The sequence below is a fragment of the Astyanax mexicanus genome, chromosome 18, assembly GCF_023375975.1.
Source record: "Astyanax mexicanus isolate ESR-SI-001 chromosome 18, AstMex3_surface, whole genome shotgun sequence".
Lineage (NCBI taxonomy): Eukaryota > Metazoa > Chordata > Actinopteri > Characiformes > Acestrorhamphidae > Astyanax > Astyanax mexicanus.
In genome coordinates this window covers 1,243,530-1,266,040 of record NC_064425.1, presented here as the reverse complement: position 1 = coordinate 1,266,040, position 22,511 = coordinate 1,243,530, and the positions used below count along the sequence as shown (strand labels likewise).

At 36.8% G+C, this 22,511-nt stretch overlaps 3 protein-coding genes across 6 annotated transcripts in view; 2 read left to right on the top strand and 1 right to left on the bottom strand.

Annotated features, from left to right (window-relative positions):
• Nucleotides 1-10,588, top strand: part of cbl (Cbl proto-oncogene, E3 ubiquitin protein ligase) — a 94,198-nt gene extending 83,610 nt beyond the window's left edge. Inside the window, exon 16 of one of the 2 annotated variants that reach the window (XM_022675213.2) lies at nucleotides 1,756-10,588. In XM_022675213.2, coding sequence (XP_022530934.1) covers nucleotides 1,756-2,030 — 275 coding nt within the window. In that variant the 3' untranslated portion in view covers nucleotides 2,031-10,588. The remainder of the gene's footprint in view (nucleotides 1-1,755) is intronic. The other variant, XM_022675217.2, reaches the window with a different exon arrangement.
• Nucleotides 1-22,511, top strand: part of grik4 (glutamate receptor, ionotropic, kainate 4) — a 1,128,391-nt gene that overhangs the window by 947,196 nt on the left and 158,684 nt on the right. The window lies entirely within an intron of this gene.
• The window catches only part of mcamb (melanoma cell adhesion molecule b), a 64,339-nt gene continuing 53,866 nt past the window's right edge, over nucleotides 12,039-22,511 (bottom strand). The window contains exons 11-18 of one of the 3 annotated variants that reach the window (XM_022675241.2): nucleotides 22,315-22,439; nucleotides 21,166-21,307; nucleotides 20,971-21,027; nucleotides 20,115-20,141; nucleotides 18,259-18,312; nucleotides 17,032-17,158; nucleotides 15,595-15,709; nucleotides 12,039-14,855 (exon numbers count right to left, since the gene is read on the bottom strand). In XM_022675241.2, the coding sequence (XP_022530962.2) occupies nucleotides 14,853-14,855; nucleotides 15,595-15,709; nucleotides 17,032-17,158; nucleotides 18,259-18,312; nucleotides 20,115-20,141; nucleotides 20,971-21,027; nucleotides 21,166-21,307; nucleotides 22,315-22,439 (650 nt within the window). In that variant the 3' untranslated portion in view covers nucleotides 12,039-14,852. The remainder of the gene's footprint in view (nucleotides 14,856-15,594; nucleotides 15,710-17,031; nucleotides 17,159-18,258; nucleotides 18,313-20,114; nucleotides 20,142-20,970; nucleotides 21,028-21,165; nucleotides 21,308-22,314; nucleotides 22,440-22,511) is intronic. The other 2 variants (XM_049467206.1, XM_049467207.1) reach the window with 2 other exon arrangements.

Genomic DNA, 22,511 nt, shown 5'->3' with positions numbered 1-22,511 from the left:
CAGGTAAAACAGGTCCACGCCTCTTATGAGCAGCACCACAGAGATGCCAATTTTATGGTGACACAGTGGCAAGGAAAAACTCCCTTTAAGAGGAAGAAACCTTGGAAGGAACCAAGACTCAGTCCGAGGAACCCATCCTACTCGGGTTGACCCGCTCAGTACAAACAAACAACAAACAAATAACAGAACAAAACAGTACAGAGAATTAATGTGAACTATGGCTAATATAACAGGTACTAATTTATGAATATAAGAATGTGATGGGCACAAACTATAGAGCTATGGCTAATACAGAAACAGATACTGAGTGTGTTAATGGTAATCAGTGCAGGGCTGCAGAGCCGGAGAACAACACAGCGGGCAGTGGAGAGCCAGGCTGCGAACATCAGGAACAGGGCATCTCCATACATGTAAAAGAGATAGATAGAGAAAACAGAAAGGAAAGGAAGAGAAAAAAAAGCAGAAGTTAGAAGGGCTGTGAAATAATTCTGGTGAGTAGAAGGACAGGGCTGATTCCTGAAAGCTGGAACCACAGACGGACAGATCCAGGAAGACCGGCCGGCCAGGCGTCTCAGCACATGTGAGAGAGATAGAGAGAGAGAACAGAGAGGGGAGGGAAGAAACACCTGTTTCAGTGGATTCACCCTAAAATTGCTAAATTGGCTACTTAAAAGAATGTCTTTCACATAATACAGCCAATACCTGATTCAGTAAAATATATATATATATAATATATATGGATGAAAGTATCGGGAAACCTGCTTATATTGCTTGTATTTAGCACTTTAAGATTTCTTTGAACTCTTTGAAATTTGCATTACAAATAAAATGTATTATTATTATTATTATTATTATTATTGCTTGTATGTATTGTCTGTTCTAATATTTGTTAACATTGTAAGAAACAGTAAGTGTTGTATGAACTCAATAAGCTATAGAAATCTATGTAAATTAATTTATACAGCTTTTGTATGAGAAACCGTCTCTACTTGCTACTAATGTTGGAACATTGCTGTAAGGATTTGATTGCATTCAGGGACATTCAGCGTTTTCTAGGTCAGGATGTTGGGTGATCTCACTCCACCACATCTCAAATTCTCCTGCTCACCCCAAATGTAGCGAATGGAGTAGGGCTGGGCGATATGGCCCTAAAATAATGTCATGATATTTAATGATATTTATCGTGATAATGATACTGAATTAACACTGAATTAAAATAATATATATATTTCAAGAATACACCACTGCAACAAAATGAAAATTTTTATTAAAAAATGTATTACTGCATATGATATGATATGACACATACCTAACTGAGATATACAAGAATACAAGAATTTTGTCAAATTTACAGTAACAGAAGTCAATGATCCAGAATATCATGATACTAATAATAATAATGCACTCCAAATATCTCCATATATCCAGGATTAAAGTAAAATAAATGATACTGTACAGATATAATCTGTATCTAGTAGATATATAAAGGGAAATGAGAACAGTGTGATTTTTTCTTTTGATAAAAACAGTATAAAAGTAGAACCCTGATGTGATAATTAGGGGTGGGTGATATGACACCATATTTCAGGGTATAATATCTATCGCTCACAGTATTAATTCTATTGGATGTACTTCTCTTATAAGGACTAGACGAGCTTAATCCCAAATAGAATTTGAATAGCTATATCTTTAGTAGCATGTTAATTCTTTATGTATAGTAAGTATTTTAACATGTTAACACTTCTGTTCTTTCAGCGTTCGACTCAGTAGACGCTCCGGAGCGACCGCCCAAGCCTCTGCCCCGCCGGATCAGCTCCGAGCGCCGGCCCAGCCCGGTCCCACCCGGAGCCACCGCGGCGCCCCCCAGCAACCCCCAGATCAGCGGAGAGATCGAGCTGCTCATGAGCCAGGGCTACTCCTACCTGGACATCCAGAAAGCCCTGATGATCGCTCAGAACAATATCGAGATGGCCAAGAACATCCTGCGGGAGTTCGTCTCGGTGCCCTCCACGGCTCACATCTTCACATAGCGACCCCACAGCTACCACCTCACGCCACCACAGATACCGGACCGGAGAGTGCGTCCGGAACTCTCGCTCGCCCGCTTTTAGCTCTAGTGCCACGGAGCCTCCCTCTCTTCCTCCTCCTCCTCTTCCTCTTCCTCCTCCTCCTCCTCGCGTCTGTCCTTCATGTGTGCAGAACGGATCCGGCTCCGGATCCGGCTCCAGATCCGGCTCCGGCTCCAGAATCCGGCTACGGCGGAACAACCGCAGCCGCGGTGATACTGCTGCATGTAACCCGAGGCTTTCGGAGAAGCTTGAGCGAGGACAAGATGATAAAACTGTTTTGTGTGTGTTTTCTATGATAAGTTAATAATATATAAGTGCGTATATTGATATAGTTAATATATACACGTGTAGGCTGGAGAGGGAGGAGCTAATGCAGACGTCAGGTGCGTCGGGGGGTGTAACGTGAGGCTGGGGAGGGCACAGGTGAGACAGGTGAGAGAGGTGAAAGCTCTTCAGCCTGACCTGCTGCCGTGAAAAACTGCAGCTGAACTTTTTTGCTGATGTCAAAAAATGGCCTTTCATTGTGTTGCTTTGGTACTTTCTCGAGATGTGTGCGTAATTTTGTTTTTTTTTGTTGTTTTTTTTGCAGTCGTCATTGTTTTTCTAAAGTAGCATGGCATGAGGGACGGTCCCTTAGACCACAGTCAGCTAATTCTGCAGATTCCTGCGTTTAGATCTATTCTCATTGGCCACCGATCTGAAGTTCCAGTTCCAGTGAAGCAGTGATCAGTGATGCTTTTCAGTCACTTCTCTGATTCAGTTTTCAGTTTTTAGTTTTAGTTTTCTTCCCTCTGTGTCTGTCTGTCTGTCTGTAGGATCAGCATCATTCTATACTGCCTGAGTGTCATGTAGCATTACTGTAACTAAACTAAAAAACGAAACATTTAGCTAAAAAAGGACGTTTCTAGAAAACACAGGGTTAGACAGCGCAACCTCCTTCCACTCTGGTAAAAATATACGACGTTGAGATGGATCGTCAGAGAAGCTGCACCAGACATGAGAGTAATGTGAGGTTCTGAATTTCTTTCAATTTCTCTCATTTTTGCATGAAAAAGATGTAAACAAAGTGATTTAGAGTGCTTTAATGCTTTAATACGACAAGGTCAGACATCTAAGGGGTCATATTACACTTTTATTGTTATCACAAATTTATTTTTTTACGATAAACAGGTCATAGGATCTATAAACTCAAATTTAAAATTACCCACATTCAGCAATAGAGGAAGCTCCCACACTGCAGACTAAACTACCATACTTCTTAGACTGCAAAAAAAATGTGCATGCAAGCTTAAAATCAATTTTATCTAGCGTCACTTTTTTTTGTGCGTATCATGCACCCTTTCTCTAAAGGCTGCCTCACACTTGACGTGACAAAAACACACTGCTAAAAATACAAAACCAGTGTTTCTAATGGGACATTCTTTCAAGTTCATACATCTAAGGGGTTATATTGTTTTCACAAATTAGTTTTTTTCACAATAAACAGATCATAGGATCTATAAAAACATAGAGAATAACAGCAAACTCAAATTTAACATCACCTTCATTCAGCAACAGAGGGAGCTCCAACTCTGCAGACTAAACTACCATACTTCTTAGCCTGCAAAAAATTAGTGCAGCCAAGATTAGAATTAATTTTATCTTGCGTTGCATTTTTTTGCACACTGGACATGCCAAAAACATACCTCTAAAAACTTAAAACCAGTGTTTTTAATGGGACCAACACCACGTATTGACATGCCAGCGCTCAAGATCTCCAAGCACTGTTGTGTTGGTTCATGCCACACTGACAAAAACAATTCTGCAAGTAGTATAAATATGAATTTTGACTTGAAATGTAGAAGAAATACAAGAATTTCAAGTCTTTTTTTTCTTGAAGTAAAAGTCAAAAGTTAATACAGCGCTGTACGTCATCACATCTTGCTCACAAAAAACACCATTGTGGTGATTAAGTAGAAGATGATACGCAAAAAAAAAAATACTTAGAAAATAAATATATAAAATCTATACATATAAAATCTATACAAATAAAATCTATATATATGAAATGCTGGCGTCTTGCTTTAACTAGAACAAATTGTCTGTTACAGTGTGCTCACTTCAACACTCTATTGCAAATTACGGTGCTTTCCATCAACATTTAGCTAGATGTCACTTAAACTTAAACCTCAAAACACCTGTAGTGTGTAAATAAATTTGCTATATCTGTGATGATTGTAGATGTAATGACCCCTTTGCTTGTTTTTTACACACGGTAACATGGATTATTTAGCAAAGCTACCAAAAATGCAAGTGTAAACACTTCCAAAACGCATTAAAAACAGATGTCTACAGCCTTAAAGTCTACAATGACCGGTATCGCTTTAAAACACTCTAAATGACTTTGTTTACATCCTTACAACTAAAATCCCATCAGTGAATATCTGTAAAAACACAAAAGTGCTAAGGTTGCTAACAGTGAAGGAAAGCAAATAGCCACCAGTTAGCATTATGGAATAATAAGCAAAGGACTAATCACTAAAAATGGTTAATATTCTCACAATATTCTGAATGAAATATGAAATGAATTAAATGAAGTAAAACACCAGTATCCAAATATCCACATTAGACATACTGCAAGAAACTACAAAATTAATGTTCCTTATTAATTAGAATCGTAACTTTCCCAAATTGTTGTTACCAAACAGGTCTAGACCAGTCACATATAGAGGGCTGGGAAGATGTTGGATTAGAAAGGGTTTAACTATATGACCTCAGAAGATCAGTGATCAGGAGATCGCAGGTTTTAAATCCCGGTCATGCAGCTTGCCATCAGCTGCTGGAGCCCTGAGAGAGTACACACAATTTCCTTGCTCTCTCTCTGGGTGGGTACAGTACAGTAGATGGTGCTCTTTCTTTCCCCTCATCACTCCTAGGGTGATGTGGATCAGCACAAGGCTGCATCTGTGAGCTGATGTATCAGAACAGAGTCGCTGCGCTTTCCTACGAGCGTTAGCGCTGTGATGCTACTCGACATCTTTTTGAAAAGAGTCTGACTATAGTGTGTTGGAGGAGGGGTGTGCTAGACTTCACTTGTGTAAATTGGGGGAAAAAAAAAGAAATAAAATGATAAAAAGTATATGTGACCTCATGCTAACTGGAGGCTCCCAATTTGTGTTCATTGTTGGTTCATTTTTAGCACAATGCTAATGCTCTGGACACGCTACTACTTTAATAATTGATTGATTTGAACCAGGCAGAACCGGGCTAATGTCTGTGTAGCTTCTAACCTTCCTCCTCCTATACCTGTATGTGTGTGTGTATGTGAGAGAGTGTGTGTATATATATTTGTGTGTGTGTGTGTGTATTATTAACACGGTGGAGAAAGATGAGCTTGTGTAAGTGTGTGTTTTCTACAGGCAGTGTTCTCTAGCTGGTTAGGGGGCGGGGCTTAGGAACACAAGGTGATTATTTGCTTTGTGGGAAGGAAGTATTTGCTCCTGCAGCCCAACAGCCAAAGTTTCTGTGCTGAATCCGGACTGAAATCCAGAAATCACTCAGATTGGGGTTTTTGGCGAGGGGGTGGGGCGTGGTCTCGTGTCTGAAGCTGTTCATCAAAGTGAAATAGTTATTGATCATTGATTGGTTTAAATATATTATTATTATTATTATTATTATTATGGTATTAATGTTTTTTTGTTTGTTATTAATTCAGAAGTGCTTTACTGCTGCTACTATTGTTAGTGCTAAACAATTAAGCCTTAAATGTATATTTGTGAATACTGTGTTTAACCTGTTTTAAAGTGACAGTATCTGTTTGGGGTGGAATTTGATGATGTAGCATACTTGAATTCCCGAGCAGCTTGTGCAGGCGTGGCTCCAGGCTGGCTTCCTACATTATTCTTTCTTTATTTAGTTTATTATTATTTTTATTATTATTATTTTTTTGTTTAGCCTTTTTTGGTTGGAGGAGGATGGAGAGTGCAGATGTGAAGGCGAGCTTCAACCAGAGAGCCGTTGTTCTTGTTCGAGTGTGTGTGTGTGTGTGTGTGTGTGTGTGTGTGTAAGAATCTGTGATTGCCACCGAGTGATACACTTATACATGTGGCCAATCAATGAGATATAAGAAAAGCCTTATATATAATATATAGATATATATATATACAGCTCTGGGAAAAAAAAATAAAGGTCGCACTTAAGTTTCTGAATCAGTTTCTCTGATTTTGCTATTTATAGGTTTATGTTTGAGTAAAATGAACATTGTTGTTTTATTCTATAAACTACAGACAACATTTCTCCCAAATTACAAACATACATATTGTTATAAGCCCTATCCAGATGGGATTAGTATCTCAGGGGATTCTGGGTAATTTTCTCTTTTATGGGTTTTTTTATCCTCTGTGATTTTATTCCCGTCCAGAACGATCATGTACGTGTTTAATTTTCTCAGACGTCCTCTGAGAAAATAAATTACAGGCTGAATTATCTACTGTTTTTCTCTGAACTCAGTGCTCCTCCGGTAATTTTAGTCCCGCCCGGACGCACATCTCTGAGTTTCGTCTCCTCACCTTTAATAAAATAATAAAATAGCTATTTGTCCACTGCCGCGCACCGTAATTACACTTTGGGCGCACCACGGTTTCCACGGAGACCCACATATAAAAAAAAAGAAACACAACAAGGAGTGGAAATGGAGGAGCTACTGAACGCCGTGACGTCATGTGACTGAGAAAGCCAAAAAAAAAAAAAAAACTCACTGGTCCTCCTGTTTTTTCTATTGCAGTCCGGGTGCAGGAGTTTTATCACTAGAAGTGTAGAAGTCCGGATAGAGCTATTTAGAGCATTTATTTGCAGAAAATGAGAAATGGCTGAAATAATAAAAAAGATGCAGAGCTTTCAGACCTCAAATAATGCAAAGAAAACAAGTTCATATTCATAAAGTTTTAAGAGTTCAGAAATAATCAATATTTGGTGGAATAACGCTGGTTTTTAATCAGTTTTTTTTCATGTATCTTAGCATCACGTTCTCCTCCACCAGTCTTACACACTGCTTTTGGATAACTTTATGCTGCTTTACTCCTGGTGCAAAAATTCAAGCAGTTCAGTTTGGTTTGATGGCTTGTGATCATCCATCTAATTTGGTAAAATCAAAGAATTAGAATCTTTTTTTTCTTCCCCAGAGCTGTATGTATATATATATTTATATTATATTGTGTTAATTTTCTCCGGCCTGTCCGCCTCCCTGCTTTGCGCTCGCTCTTTCTCTCCAGGGTAAAGGAATGACGGCTGTGTGGAGGTGCTTTCAGTCAGGTCCTCTCCGCTCTCCCTCTGTTCTCAGGAATTCAGTACATATAAATACATGTATCGACAGAAGACTATCAGTATTGAACGGGCGTGAAATGAAGCGTTGAATCTGTTGCTCGAGAAAAAAAAAAACGTGTAGTAAAATATATTAAATATATTGGGCAGTAGCTTATCGGAAGTGATGTCAGCGTCTCTGTTTCGGAGCGTCGGAAAGTGAAGCTCTGAGTGATGCTGATATTGAGAAGAAAGTGCTGTTCTTCATCATTACATGCTCCTCCTTGTGTTTGGTTTATGTTTATGTTTTGTATGTATGTGTGTATATGTATGTGTGCATTAGAATGAGTGTTTTATGTTTTATTTTTGTTTTTTTTTTATGTAAAATATTGCACTGGCATTGCAGGTACTTCCACAATATGAAGCTTGTTGGTACATTTTAGCTCTCGTTGAACTGAATGGGAATATATCGGAATTCCTGGATGACACACAAGCTCCTCATCGCCTGATTGGATAAGACTTAAAAAATAAAATAAAAAAAATAAATAAAAAAAACTCTATCCACTTTGCCTTGAAACTGACTGTCAGCAGGTTTAGCATGTAGTTCAGTATTTTTTTTTTTTGGATCGCACCATGTGAAGTAGGGACGCTTTTGTTTGTTTTCTTATTTTCTTTGACCAGAACTGTTTAATAATGATTTACTTTTTTTATATATTAATATTATTATTACTACTATTTTTTTTTTTTCATTATTTCATCCTGGTTACTGTATTTCTTGTCAATATAGTAGTAGTATATCTTGAGTGAGTGTGAGTGTGTGTGTATGTATGTGTGTTCATGCCTGTTTGTGTTGAATACGATATATATATATATATATATATATGTGTGTCGCACAGTATACCAATTTGTGCTCTGATACTGTCACTTTAAAATGTGGAAGTGTATAAAGTTACTTATATATAGAGAGAGTTCTGAGTTATGTGGAAATGGCGATGTGTAATTTTCATTTTACATTCCTGTAAGTCTGTAAGAATTTTATTTTTATTTTTTGTCTCTTATATATTTTTTTTCTTATGTCTCCTTTTTTATTTTGTGTGTGTGTGTGTGTGTGTGTGTGTGTGTGTGTGTGTGTGTGTGTGTGTGTGTGTGTGTGTGTTTGTTGGTTTACTGATCTGAATAATACTGTGAGCAGTGCCATATGTTTGTCTAGAAATGTCAGTAACTCTGTAATTCTGCTGCCCAGAATACGGCCTTGTTCCTGTAAAAAGAGAGAGCGAGAGAGAGAGAGAGTGAGAGTAGATATACTGGCGTAAAAAAAAGAATAAGTGCGTTAGAAAATGCGTAAGTTGCCCATTTTTATTTTATTTATTTATTTTTTTTTTCTTTGCTTTATTCTCCCCAAAAAACAAACATCCTGTAGAGTTTTTCTTTCTCTTTTTTGTTAAAGGGTCGGCTGGACGGTCTCAGCTCAGACCACAAGAGGGCGCCGTCTCCTCACGTTGCCATATTAATATTATTATTCTCATCCTTGAGTATTGCATTGAGGAGTGTCCTTTTTTCTGTCTTTCTGTCTATCTGTCTTTTTTTTTTGTCTTTCTTTCAGTCGTGCTAGACTCTCCTCTATCATATCACTTGGGACGTATCGGACGTATCGTGCAGCGCTCTGCTTTTATACACGTTTTAATTTAATGAATAGAAAAGAAACAAACAAAAAAACAAACTAAATAAGGAAAATCTCAAAGTCCTCTAATCTCTGCTAGTCTCTACTCTACTTATAGGTACTGCCTCCTTTATTATGGTACAGCCTGTGAATCCGGTGCTGTCGAAACTCGAAACTACAGAGAAAGCTCTGAACACAGGAAACATCTCCGCGGCTAATATTCAGGTGATCTGCGCTGATGCTGATAACGCAGACGTATATATAAACGAGGACGTGTCCAGTCAGTGTTAGGAAGGAAGGTGTATTGTACTATTACTCCATATGTTATGTATGCATGTAAATGTTGTTATTTAACAATGTAAGATACTCATGAATGTTTCTTGCCACCATCAGTAGTAGCCTTAACTCGAGGAACGTGGAACGTGGGCTGTGGGCTGGAAGAGGCGTTCGTTCCAGCCTTAAAGCAACGTCTCAAAAATAAAATAAAAAAAAGGAGATAGAGATTGATAGATTAATAGATAGATAAAGAGATAAAAAGAGAGAGAGAGGAGAGCACACCATGTCCTGCCAGTACGGCTCTGAGATATGCTTTGCCTTACTGATATAAAATCAGTCACGCTCATAAAATCGACATAAAATCCGAACTGCCATTCTCCCTCAGTGCCATGATTATTTTTTTATTAATTATTCCAGTGATCAATATTATTTTTTATCGTGTTGACGTCTGTCCACCTGTCTGTGAGCGAGCATTTCTCTGTTTTAATAATAAATCGGCTGTTTTATCTATGGATTATTAGATCTAAAAACCACCCCTTTTATAGATGTGGCCTTTAGATTGGTTCTCATGGCTTTTCAGATTAGAAGAACCAGGTTTGGAGGTCTGAAAGCTCTGAGAACCGGCTGGAGAACCAATTAACCAATCAACCAATCATCTTTAGGTTCTTAATCTACTAATCTTAATAATTAATGCACCTGATCATAACTCAACACACTCAGGTTCTCCTGAACCTGATGCATCATTGCCTCGATAAATACGATAAATATCTGGTTTATTTAAGCTTGACCTTCCTTATTATTTAAAAAAAAAGTTTTGAAGGGCATCTTAAATAATAAATAAAATAAAATAAAATAAATGCATTGGAGATGTTTAAAAAAAAACTCTTTATAAAGCAGAGCCACAAAACACCTGTATAAATAAAGTATGTAAAAATGAAGTTGGGCATCCAGTTCACAGGTTGATAGTGATTAATGTTCTGTAATAGTGAATTAATCTGAACTCTCTGAGGGGGGGGGGGGGGGGGGTGCAGATCAGCAGCAGCAGTTTGTAGAAACTGGAAATCGTTCAGAGTTTAGAGAGTAAAGCAGTGAGAACGGTCCCCCTCTCCCTGAAGAAAGAAAAGAGAAGAAGAAGCGGAGGAGAGGAGAGGAGGGCGTTCATGTGTGTCATTTTTTCCTTTTGTCAAGAAATAAAGACTAATGTTATTTATTAATGTTGATGTACTCCAACCCAGAGACCCCTCCTTCATAAAGTCATTTTCATTTTTTTGGATTTATACATGTTATTAAAGCAATTTTGAATAAATTGATGGTAGTTTATCTTATGTTTCATACAATTCCTACACCAATGCTAATTATTAACAGTGTTACAGATAGATCTGTTGTATAGGACCATATGACAGTTTATTGATTAGCATGAATATATAGATGGATAAAAATTACACAAACATACATAGATGGGTATGTTAAAATAAATGTCATGTTTTCATATATATATGTAGATATATACAGATAATGATTTAAATCTACGTCCTTAAATTGAAATCTTTGATTAGATTTAAAGATAAATGAGCACACTGTAAAATTCCAGTTTGGATGGATGGATGGATAGATATCTACATATACTGTATCTCTATAGATAGATAGATGGTAAATATATAGAGCATGGATGGATGGATATATATATATATATATATATATATATATGGATGGATAGATATACTGTATCTACAGATAGATGGTAAATAGATTGAGGATGGATACATGGAAGAGATAGATAGATAGATAGATAGATAGATAGATAGATAGATAGATAGATAGATAGATAGATATACTGTATCTCCACAGATAGATGGTAAATAGATAGAGTTGGATAGATAGATAGAGTTAGCTAGATAGAGCTATATATATATATATATATAGAGAGAGAGAGAGATAGATAGAAATGTTTTGATAGATTTTAAAAGCAAAATTCACATACCCAGATAAATAGGTACAACAAGCAAATATATTGTTTGTTTATATATCAAGAAAATTCTTGTTGTATATGTATATAGTTATCCAAATACATGGGCACATAATGTAACATTCTTGTTTTATTTATTTAGATATCCAGATAATGACATTTTTAATATGTAAAGTTATCCACATAGTTAAATTAACAGCCCTCATTTTTATATAAAGCTCTGGAAAAAATGAAGGTCGCACTTCAGTTTCTGAATCAGTTTCTCTGATTTTGCTATTTATAGGTTTATGTTTGAGTAAAATGAACATTGTTGTTTTATTCTATAAACTACAGACAACATTTCTCCCAAATTCCAAATAAAAATATTCTCATTTAGAGCATTTATTTACAGAAAATGAGAAATGACTGAAATAACAATAAAGATGCAGAACTTTCAGACCTCAAATAATGCAAAGAAAACAAGTTCATATTCATAAAGTTTTAAGAGTTCAGAAATCATCAATATTTGGTGGAATAATCCTGGTTGGTTTTTAATCACAGTTTTAATTTCATGCATCTTGTCATCGTGTTCTCCTCCACCAGTCTTACACACTGCTTTTGGATAACTTTATGCTGCTTTACTCCTGGTGTAAAAATTCAAGCAGTTCAGTTTGGTGGTTTGATGGTTTGTGATCCTCCATCTTCCTCTTGATTATATTCCAGAGGTTTTTAATTTTACCCAGAGCTGTATATAATATTGTTAGTTTCTGTATAATATTGATTTATTCAGTCCAAAGAAAATATGCAGAGATAAATCTTTAATCAGCTAAAAATATTTATTTTCTTCATCAATCTTGCAGCTTTAATAAACCCCGGTCACATGACCATATAAACAAAGAGAATAGACCTGCATCGTGCTGTAAAATCCTTTAAAATGTGAGTTTGAGTAGTGGAGGTTCTGCAGTGTCGTGTCTGTGGGTTTAAAGCTTTCTTTGGTATTTAATGTTGTGTAGATTATGAGCATAATGATGCTGAATATCTCATGTGCTCTCAGTTTATCTCTACCTCCTGCGTTTGAGTTTGCGTTTTACATTTTAAAGAAATTAAATGTAGAAATAGGACAATTAAACTGCCTGATTAATAAATCACAAAAAATACAAATGAAAGTAGTTAGAAAAATGAAACAACGACTAACAATAAGGTAAAAAAAGAAGCAGAATTACCTGCTCTTCTCTGCACAGAAAAAGCCTTACAACCAGCTCAGATTAACACATCTATTATATACATCAGTGCAAGAGGAAGACAGCAGGTCGTTATCATCAGAAAACATATGAAATTCATCAGACTGTAGAGGGATTGGACCTTTTTAATATATATCATTTGTTCCTATGCAAAAAAATAAAAATAAAAAATGCAGTGGCCCTTTCAGGAGAAGGAAACACAAAGAATTTACATTCAAGTGAAGTTTGATGTCGTTTTGGAGCATTTCCATTGGTCCAAAAAGTAAATAATTGGAGATAATTGTATTTTTTGCATGACAGTGACTCCTACTTACACACAAACACTATAATTCAAAAGTTTGGAACCAATAGTGCTGATAGTATTTTGTTATATTTAATAGTAATTCATAGTTTATCTGTTATTTTCAGTGTTTTAAGCAATTAAAAAATATGCAAAGATGAAAAAGCATCATGTTTTTCTTTAAGTCATAATGATTCTGAACAACTTAATTATAAATATTCTATATTTTCCTCTGTACTTTTAGAAACACGTATAACTCATAACCTGTATTAATCATTTTTGATTTTCTGATTTTACTGTAGCATTATTTATGTTGATCTGCAAACAGATTGGGTTTATTTAAACGGAATATTGGTTCCAATCTTCTGAACTGTGCTTGTGTGTATGTATGTATATATATAATTTAGGACCACGTCTGTAAGTGACCTAAATCAGATATGCCACGTTCACACAGCCATGAAAAAATCAGATCTGATCCACATTGAGCAAAAACAAAAAATCAGCTTTGGGTCACTTTCGCCTGGTAATGTGAACGTAGCTTTCCTGGCTTTATTGTTCTCATAATATTATTCTCAGTTGATTTGGTCGTTATCTTCTCTTACCCTAAACAGTATGTGCTTAAAAAAAAGACGCTTTAATGTGATTGGTGGATTTTAAGGTGTATTAAAGGGGAAGTGTGTGTACAGTGTTTTTAGCACAGCAGTGTGAGACGCCTCTCGGTGTTTCAGTGCACGGACTATGTGATGCAGAGCGATCTGAACAGGCAGAAGAACAGCAAAGCAGGACTACGGTGGCCCAGAGAGACATATCATAATAACATTTACAAATCAAACTAATAGATGATAACGCAACTACATTAAGAAAACGCAGCATTATAGGAAAAGCAAATATATTTCCCACACCAGAAATGCTCCCAGTCGCTAGAGGGCGCTGTCCTTCCGAATATACATTCATCAGCCAATCAAACAGCAGTTCAGCCTCACCCTCACCTTTTATGTATTACTTTACTGTGTTTAAATGCTTTGCAGATATTTTTAAGTACTGGAAATAATATTTGGTCTGAAAGGCTGAAATGTAGTTGCGTCATCATCTTTTTGTTTGCTTTGTAAATGTTGTTGTTTTTTGCGTTTTCTTAATATACTAATGTTTTCTTAATGTAGTTGGATTTTCGTAATTTTGTTGGATTTTCTTAATTTACTTGGATTTTCCTAATTTAGTTGGATTTTCGTAATTTAGTTGGATTTTCGTAATTTAGTTGGATTTTCGTAATTTAGTTGGATTTTCGTAATTTAGTCGGATTTTCGTAATTTGTAGTTGCGTTGTCATCTTTTTGTTTGCTTTTTAAATGTTGTTGTTTGCTGCCTTTTTTAATGTAGTTGCGTTTTCTTAACTCTTTCTGCATCCATTACAACGAACATCATGTATTTTCTTCTTTATTGCATATTCTCTCACCCTCACCTTTTTTTATTAATTTACTGATTTTAAATGCATTGCAGACAGAAAAAAAAACATGATATTTTTTAGTACTGGAAATAATATTAGGTCTGAAAGGGTTCATTTAGTTGCGTTGTCATCTTTTTGTTTGTTTTGTAAATGTTGTTATGATGTGTCTTTTCTGGGCCACCGTACAGGACAGTCTTCAAACAGAGGTCAAACAAAGGTCGCTCCTCCAGATCAACAGAGAGAGTCTCCAGTCGGCGGTGGAGAATTCTCCCTCAGGGTTTCTCTGTGGGAAGCATTTTAAATATCTAAATATGTACACTAGATCATATATACAATATATAAACAGCACAGGCTGTTGGAGGACAGCGCATCCTGGCAGGGTGTCGGGTTAAAATACTGAAACGGACTGCTTTACAGGGTGGAGGAGACCGGCCGGTGCAGCGGGGCGGAGGCGGAGTCTCTGAAGTGCACCGGGTCCCGGCCCAGAGGTGGAGGCGGAGTTGGAGGTGGAGGGGTTAAATGGGGGAATTCCTGTGAGGAGAAGGCTGGAGGCCTCTGGTTGGAGGGTCTCACCCTGAGAGAGAGAGTGTTTGGTGTAGCTGAAGGCTGTTAGTGACTCCTCCTCCTCCTCCTCTCTGAGCGTCTGTACAGCCTTCACTCTTCACTTTATAGGAGATAAAAAGAACATCAGAAGAGCGAGAGTTATTCATCCTGTTACAACATCAAAGATTCCTGATCAGTTACAGTTACAGTCTATCAGAGACTTTAATTTCCTTTATTTTCACTCAGTAGTACTTTATTATAAGGCACACTATCAATAAACGTCTGTTTTCTGGTCTATTTTCATACATAAGGTGCACCGGAGCATAAGGCACATTTTAAGAAACAGAAATCCCAAGTTGCAAAAATTAATTCCTTTTCCACACGTAAAAAAAGGTCTGTAACACCTGCGTGCACGTGCTAGATTCCTGTAAATTTTATATGATTTATCTGATTTTATCTGATTTAATAAGAAATTAGAAATAATAAGGAACAAAATATAAAAAAAAAACAATTAATAAGAGAATACAAATTTTTTACTGAATTTAAATAATAAAAAAAAAATCTAAAAAGACTATAAAAAAGTACACATAAAAGTATTACTCTAAACTTATAAATATAAAATAAAGAAAAGGTTAAAACAGTAAAAGTTTATTTAAAGCAAAGATTTCTACATCTCTTTCTGCCACCAATCCTCACACAAAGCAATATAAACCTGCATCTATAATATTCATAAATAATCCTGAAACCTGGCTAAATAGATATACTGCATCCTCCAAAGTTGAGCTGTTATTTAGTACCCACGGTGTGAAATGTGTGTAATGAGTATTTTATCATTTAGTAAAAGGGCTGAAATATCAAACCTGGTCATTGGGAATCTTTTTATCTCCGTTGACTCCCTGCAGAAGCACCGCCTCCTCAGACTTCCCGCTCTTCATCTCCACCACAAAATCATCCTTACTGGCGCTTTCCTTCGTCCTAAACACAAACACATTCAAACATTATTACTATTAATCATTCTCTCTGAAAAAGCAGTATTAATCAGGATGCTGATACATGATATGTTGGTTTTTGGGTTGATACATTATTCAAAACTAATGTTGATTCTGATTAAATATGTAAAACCGAGTATAAAATGACATTCGTAATGCGTAGTATATTTAAATTCATCTTTTTCTTCTTCTGGATCTCTAAAATGCTGGTGTACTGTACTGTTAGAAAGTTTCATTTGAAAGGTATTTCTGCATGGGTTGGAAAATTGCTGGACACTATTAAGTGTATAACTCTACAGCTGGCATGTAGCCTTAATCATTTTTTAAGTTATTTGTTTAACTGCTGTATTAATTACAGGTCATATTTATACAGAAATTTAGTATGTAGTCGCTATATATAAATAAGTAGATACTGTATTTTTCGCACTATTAGGAGCACTGAATTAAAAGGCACACTATCAATAAACGTCTATTTTCTGGTGTATTTTCATACATAATTATGCAACACTAGTAAGGAACAGCGGTGTTGCAATGTTTTCCTTCTAACTCCACCAAAAGCCAAGACCTGTGAAGCTAAGCTAAGTTTAGTAAACAAAACTATCATTCAAAAAAAAAAAAAAAAACATTTCCTTTTATTTAAGTCAAACGAGTGCTGGATGTTAATCTACACAGATTTCTCTCCTAAAAACTGTTTATTTACAGTAAGCTTAGATTTACAGATTTCCACTAAGGCTAGCTGTGGTTAGCGGCTAATAAATGCCGCCTGACAGCGCTTTACTGAGGAACCCTAAGTGTTTCGGTAAGCCAGGGTGATATCAGATAGCGGTTCGTCCCACGTAGCTTGTTTTAACACGGTTTTAACACAGTAATCATGCAGACTACAGACTGAAAATACTCATCTCTGAATGGTGAAAGAGCTTAGCACTGTGGTTCGTGGCTAATGCTAATACTACTCCAGCAGTGCTAGCCGGGGTTAGTTAGCAGTAGGCTACAGGCTGATTGATAATATTCACCTCTGAACAGTGAAAGAGCTAGCGTTTAGCACTGTGGTTAGTGGATAATGCTAATACTGCTCCAGCCTTATTGCTGGAGAAACTTCATTAAAAACTCTTGTATAACTTTTTTGTACTTTACTGCTCTGTAATTCCTAACTGGTAAAATTTAAACATAAGACGCACTGATGATTTTTGGGGAAATTAAAGGATTTATAGTGCGAAAAATACGGCAGGTGAAAGGTACAGAGAGAGAGAGACTGAAATATTGATAAATACACTGATTTAACAATCTTTTTTTTTTTAAATCACATACAGATCCTGTTTCCCTGAGCGCCCACACGGGATCTTGCCCTTCTTGTAGAGGAAGTAGAACACGCTGCCCCCGATGGCCAGCAGTAAAACGAGGATGATGAGGATGGCGATGATGAATCCACTGCTCTCTGGTGATACATACAAAAAGCGCAGGCATGTTTTACACTCTTTTACACGCAGCCAAACTTAAAAACTACAAGATTACAGGAAAAGTCCTCGCCAAGATCACACAGGACAGCTCTCAGACACGCTGGAGGAGCTGGATCTGGCAGGACTTTTCCTGAATTTGACTGAATTTTAAACAAAAGCTGCATATTTAGAGTTTGGTGGATAAAACAGCAGAGGTCTGTAATCTGTGGCGAAGCTACACAGCAAATTCTGTTTTTTGGAAAAATAAACTCACTGAGAGTTAATATCAACTCATTTTAAGTGTGTATATATATATATATATGCATGACCATTGAATACACTATATAACAGAGTTAATGTAACTCTTTTCTATATTTATCCCACTAACCATATTAACCATTAATAAACTAATTGTAAACCATGTATAAACCCTTTATAAAGGTAGTCTTATTTTAAAGTGGTACCATTATATTTAAATACACAACTTTTTTACAAGAGTACACACTGATGGTGAGCTGGGATTGGAGGACACGCCCATTAGAGAGTTCAGTCACGCTCCTCAACACCTTACAATAAACTCTGAAATAAAGTGAAACTCTACACCACCGGAGAGTGGTGTAGAGTGGTGTCAACTCTACTTGTAGTTTAAGTTAGAGAATAAATTCACACAGTTTAACACTTTCACACAGTTTTGTTTAACTCCAGAATTTGCTGTGTACAGAGCGAATGCTCCGTATAAAAGAGCTCAGTCACAGAATAGAGAGCTAAAGGAGAGTATGGAGGAGAGCAGCAGTGTGGATGATGAAGAATCAGAAACCCGTCTGGATCTTATTGTCTCAGCTCTGGGTCAGCAGCAGTTCCAGGGGCATAAGCTGGAGTTTAATCAGCAGTGTTCAGCAGGACGGCTGCAGGATTCAGGCTGTAATAAAGTTTAGCGGTGGAGCTTCTGCCGCTCTGGAACTGTCTCTCTGAGTCTGAGTCTGAGGGTGGAGGTGAGGGTGAGGGTGAGGGTGGAGAAAGTGGGCGGTGCAGGCAGGTGGACAATAATGAAGAGACAGCATGCTAATGCTAATGCTAACAGACTCTACTCCGGACAAACCTTTTCGGACGTGCTCTTTCTTTTTGGGAGACTCGTCTGTTTCTGCTGGAGGTTCTGAGATAACAAGAGTTCAGTTTAGCTTCCAAGATTAAGATTTATAGGATTTCCAGGATAGATTCTGTTCATACAGCTCACATATACTCAGCTTATTATCTGTCTGTCTGTCTGTCTGTCTGTCTATCCATCGTTCGTTTATCTTAGTTGATACCACTATCCATCATACATCTACATACATTATATCTGCCTGTATTTTAGCCAGTTATTCAATCCCTCCATGTGTTCATCCATATATCCATACAGTTACCTAGCTTATATCTGGCTGTATATTAACCATATACCTATTCATCCATCCATCCATCCATCCATCTATCCAGCTACTAAGCTTATTTCTGGCTGTATATTCAACCACTTCTCCATCCATCCATCCATCCATCCATCCATCTATCCAGCTACTAAGCTTATTTCTGGCTGTATATTCAACCACTTCTCCATCCATCCATCCATCCATCTATCCATCCATCCATCCATCCATCCATCCATCTATCCAGCTACTAAGCTTATTTCTGGCTGTATATTCAACCACTTCTCCATCCATCCATCCATCCATCCATCCATCCATCCATCCATCTATCCATCCATCCATCCATCTATCCAGCTACTAAGCTTATTTCTGGCTGTATATTCAACCACTTCTCCATCCATCCATCCATCCATCCATCTATCCATCCATCCATCCATCCATCCATCCATCCATCCACCCATCCATCTTTCCAGTTACCTAGATTATTTCTGGCTGTATATTCAACCACTTCTCCATCCATCCATCCATCCATCCATCTATCCATCCATCCATCCATCCATCTATCCACCCATCCATCTTTCCAGTTACCTAGATTATTTCTGGCTGTATATTAGCCCGTTTTTCCATCCATCCATCCACCCATCTTTCCAACCTCATAGCTTATGTAACATGTATATTCACCTGTTTTTTTTCATCTATCCACCCATCTATCCATCCATCTATCTAACTACCTAGCTTACATCTGGTTGTATATTCAACCATTCTTCCATCCATTGTCCATCCATCCATCCATCCATTCATGCAATCATCCATCCATTCATCTATCCAGCTACCTAGCTTATATCTGACTGTATATTAGCCCATTTATCAATCAATCCATCCATCCGTCCATCCATCCATCCATCCATCCATTCATCTAGTTACCTAGCTTATATCTGGTTGTATATTCACCTGTTTTTTCTATCCATCCATCCATCTAGCTACCTACTTTATATCTGGCTCTATATTTAAACCGTTCTCCATCCAACCATTCATCCATCCATCCAGTTACATAGCTTATATTTGTCTGTGTACCGTTTTTCCATCCAACCATTCATCCATCCATCCAGTTACCTAGCTTATATCTGGTTGTATATTCACCTGTTTTTTTTTTCATACATACATCCATCCATCCATCTATCTAGATTATATCTGGCTGTATATTTAAATAGTTCTCCACCCATCTATCCATTCATCCATCCATCCATGCAAGCATCCATCTATCTGTATTTCCAGTTTACCTTGCTTATATCTGGCTGTATATTAGCCCGCTTTTCCATCCATCCATCCATCCATCCATCCATGCATCTATCTATCAGTTGATCCCACTATCTAGTGATCAGTCTTTTCAGCTACCTTTTTATCTGCATACCTATCTATTAATTTGTTTGATTAACTCTCTGACTATCTCTGTCTGTTTATTCATCCATTCATCCATTTTTTGTTTTTTCTGTCCATCTTTTAAACCTATCTATGCAGTTATCTTTATCTATCTGTCTGTCTCTGAGTGACTCACCTGTCTGATTGTGAGAGGTGGGCGGTCCTGCAGAGACAGAGGCAGGTTAATGGTATTGTGTTTTATGCTGAGCTGCAGTTCTCTGTTCTCTCAGGTGTGAAGCTGCACTGTGAGCTAATGGGAGTTGAAGGACTGAAGAAGAGCTTTAGGAGGATCAGCTGCTGACCAACGGTTACGTTAAAACACGTCTGTGCAGATGTGCTGCCTCACAAAACACCAAATAAACTAACAAGCACTGCTGCTGGTGGAACCAAGCAAATCCGTGCACTGCTGAGGTAACTTCATATATAGAACAGAACTACTGAGGTACATTTATGACAAGATTTGCACTGCTGAGTTAAATGCATAATTAGAGTACAACTATTAAGGTAAATTTATGACAGGAATTGCACTGCTGAGGTAAATTCATAATTAGAATAGAACTACTGATGTAAATTTCTGACTAGAATTGCTCTGCTGAGGTAAATTCATATATGGAACAGAACTATTCAGGTACATTAATGACTAGATTTGCACCGCTGCTGTAAATTCATATATAGATAGAACAGAGCTATTGAGGTAAATTTATGACTAAGATTCATTGTGTTTTGTGATTTGCTGGTATGTCTGCTATGATGTTAAAATGTAGCTAATGGCTTTTTCTTTTTTGATGAAAACCTGTGAAAAATCATTTTTGGTATTTTTGGTATACAGCATTCTGCAAAATCTTTAATTTTTTTTCACTTGCAGTTTTGGTCAAAATGTTTATTTCAGTGCATCTCTATTAAAAGGAAGGCAGACACACAGTTAATGATCCTAGCTGATAACTAATGTTTAAATAAGATTTACTAAGGTGATGAAAACATGAAACACGTACCTGTGGTACTGCTGGAAGTAGTGCCTGTTGTTACTGTAGTTGAATCTTCAAATTTATCTGGACAACAAAGCAAAAAAAAACTCTTATAATACTTAGTAACTATATAATATAAATGATAAACTGGCCACTGGTGTAAATGTGGAGATATTACTGATATGAAGGAACAGATATTGATATAGGAGGACAGAAACTCACCAGGTTCAACACTAATAGATGTCAGGACTGTGCCCATCTCATTGGTGGCTATGCAGGAGGCGTTGACGGTAGACGTGGTGCTGATGGTTATAATACTGATAATGCTGTTGTCTGTCTCCATATTCCACACATCCACACGAGTCTACACAACACACAGCGTACAGGAGAAAGAACTTTTCACAGCTTTTTATGAGCAATAGGATTAATCTAAAACTAGTTTTAGCACTCTTCACACTGCCTGGTATAAACACTGACCAATGTGCTGACTGATTTTGCTATTTATAGGTTTATGTTTGAGTAAAATGAACATTGTTGTTTTATTCTATAAACTACAGACAACATTTCTCCCAAATTCCAAATAAAATATTGTAATTTAGAGCATTTATTTTGGCAGAAAATGAAAAATGACTGAAATAACAAAAAAAGATGCAGAGCTTTCAGACCTCAAATAATAATGCAAAGAAAACAAATTAATAATTATTCATTTAAAGTTTTAAGAGTTCAGAAATAATAGTTGGTGGAAGAACCTTGGTTTTAGATCAGGTTTTTTTTCATGCATCTTTGCATAATTTTGTCCTCCACCAGTCTTACATACTGCTTTTGGATAATAAAAAAAAAGCAGTTGGAAGATGATCACAAGGATGACCACAAGCCATCAAACCAAACTGAACTGCGACTTGAATTTTTGCACCAGGAGTAAAGCAGCATAAAGTTATCCAAAAGCAGTGTGTAAGACTGGTGGAGGAGAACATGATGCCAAGATGCATGATTAAAAACTGTGATTAAAATACATCAGGGTTATTCCACCAAATATTGATTATTTCTGAACTCTTAAAAACTACTTTATGAATATGAACTTGTTTTCTTTGCATTATTTGAGGTCTGAAAGCTCTGAATCTTTTTTATTGTTATTTCTGCCATTTCTCATTTTCTGTAAATAAATGCTCTAAATGAGAATATTTTTATTTGTAATTTGGGAGAAATGTTGTCTGTAGTTTATAGAATAAAACAATGTTCATTTTACTCTTAATTTTAACCAGATCTGTATGTATAGTAAATAACTGATGTGTTTTTAACTGGTTAATAATAATAACTGCATGTATTTGAGTTTTTGAGGATGGTTGGCTGAGGGTTAAGTGTGTACAGTACTTGCTCATCAGAGAGGCTCCAGGTGATGTTAGGAGTTGGGTGTCCGGTCGTACTGCAGCTCAGATTAAACATATTTTTATTCTCCAGGCTGATTATTTCTATCTTGTCTGTAATCTCAGGTTTTCCTGGAGATGAGAGGAAATATATTTATAATTTACTGCAGATTAAACTTCCCCGTCTCTGCTCTGAACAAATCT